At 69.7% G+C, this 340-nt stretch overlaps 1 protein-coding gene across 1 annotated transcript in view; it reads left to right on the forward strand.

Moving 5' to 3' along the window:
• Positions 1-193: 193 nt before the first annotated feature.
• The window catches only part of ELOF1 (elongation factor 1 homolog (S. cerevisiae)), a gene marked incomplete at its 5' end in the record, with an annotated part of 2303 nt that continues 2156 nt past the window's right edge, over positions 194-340 (forward strand). The window contains one exon of the mRNA XM_009993671.1: positions 194-308. Within this exon, the coding sequence (XP_009991973.1) occupies positions 194-308 (115 nt within the window). The remainder of the gene's footprint in view (positions 309-340) is intronic.

Raw genomic sequence — 340 nt, forward strand, 5'->3', positions numbered from 1 at the left:
CCACCTGCCCATCTTCCCCAGGCTGTCCCCAAGTACCCCCGGGATGTCCCCATGGTGTCCCCCTGGGCCCCTGTGTCCTGTGATCACTCCCTGCACTCCTACGGCCCGTGCATGCCGCTGGCGTGTCCCCAGGCTGTCCCCAAGTCTCCCTGGTGTGTCCCCATGATGTCCCCAAGCCTCCCATGCCCTGCAGGCACTTCCCGCACTACTACTACAGCCTGCGCCTCTCCCTGCCGGGCACCAACGCCTCGGCCCGGCTGCTGGTGCTGGACACGGTGCAGCTCTGTGGCGGCGTGGACGACTTCGGGGTGGGGGCAGCCCCCCGCGGCCCCCGGGATGC

This window comes from Chaetura pelagica, unplaced genomic scaffold (genome assembly GCF_000747805.2).
Source record: "Chaetura pelagica isolate M959 unplaced genomic scaffold, ChaPel_1.0 scaffold1063, whole genome shotgun sequence".
Classification (NCBI taxonomy): domain Eukaryota; kingdom Metazoa; phylum Chordata; class Aves; order Apodiformes; family Apodidae; genus Chaetura; species Chaetura pelagica.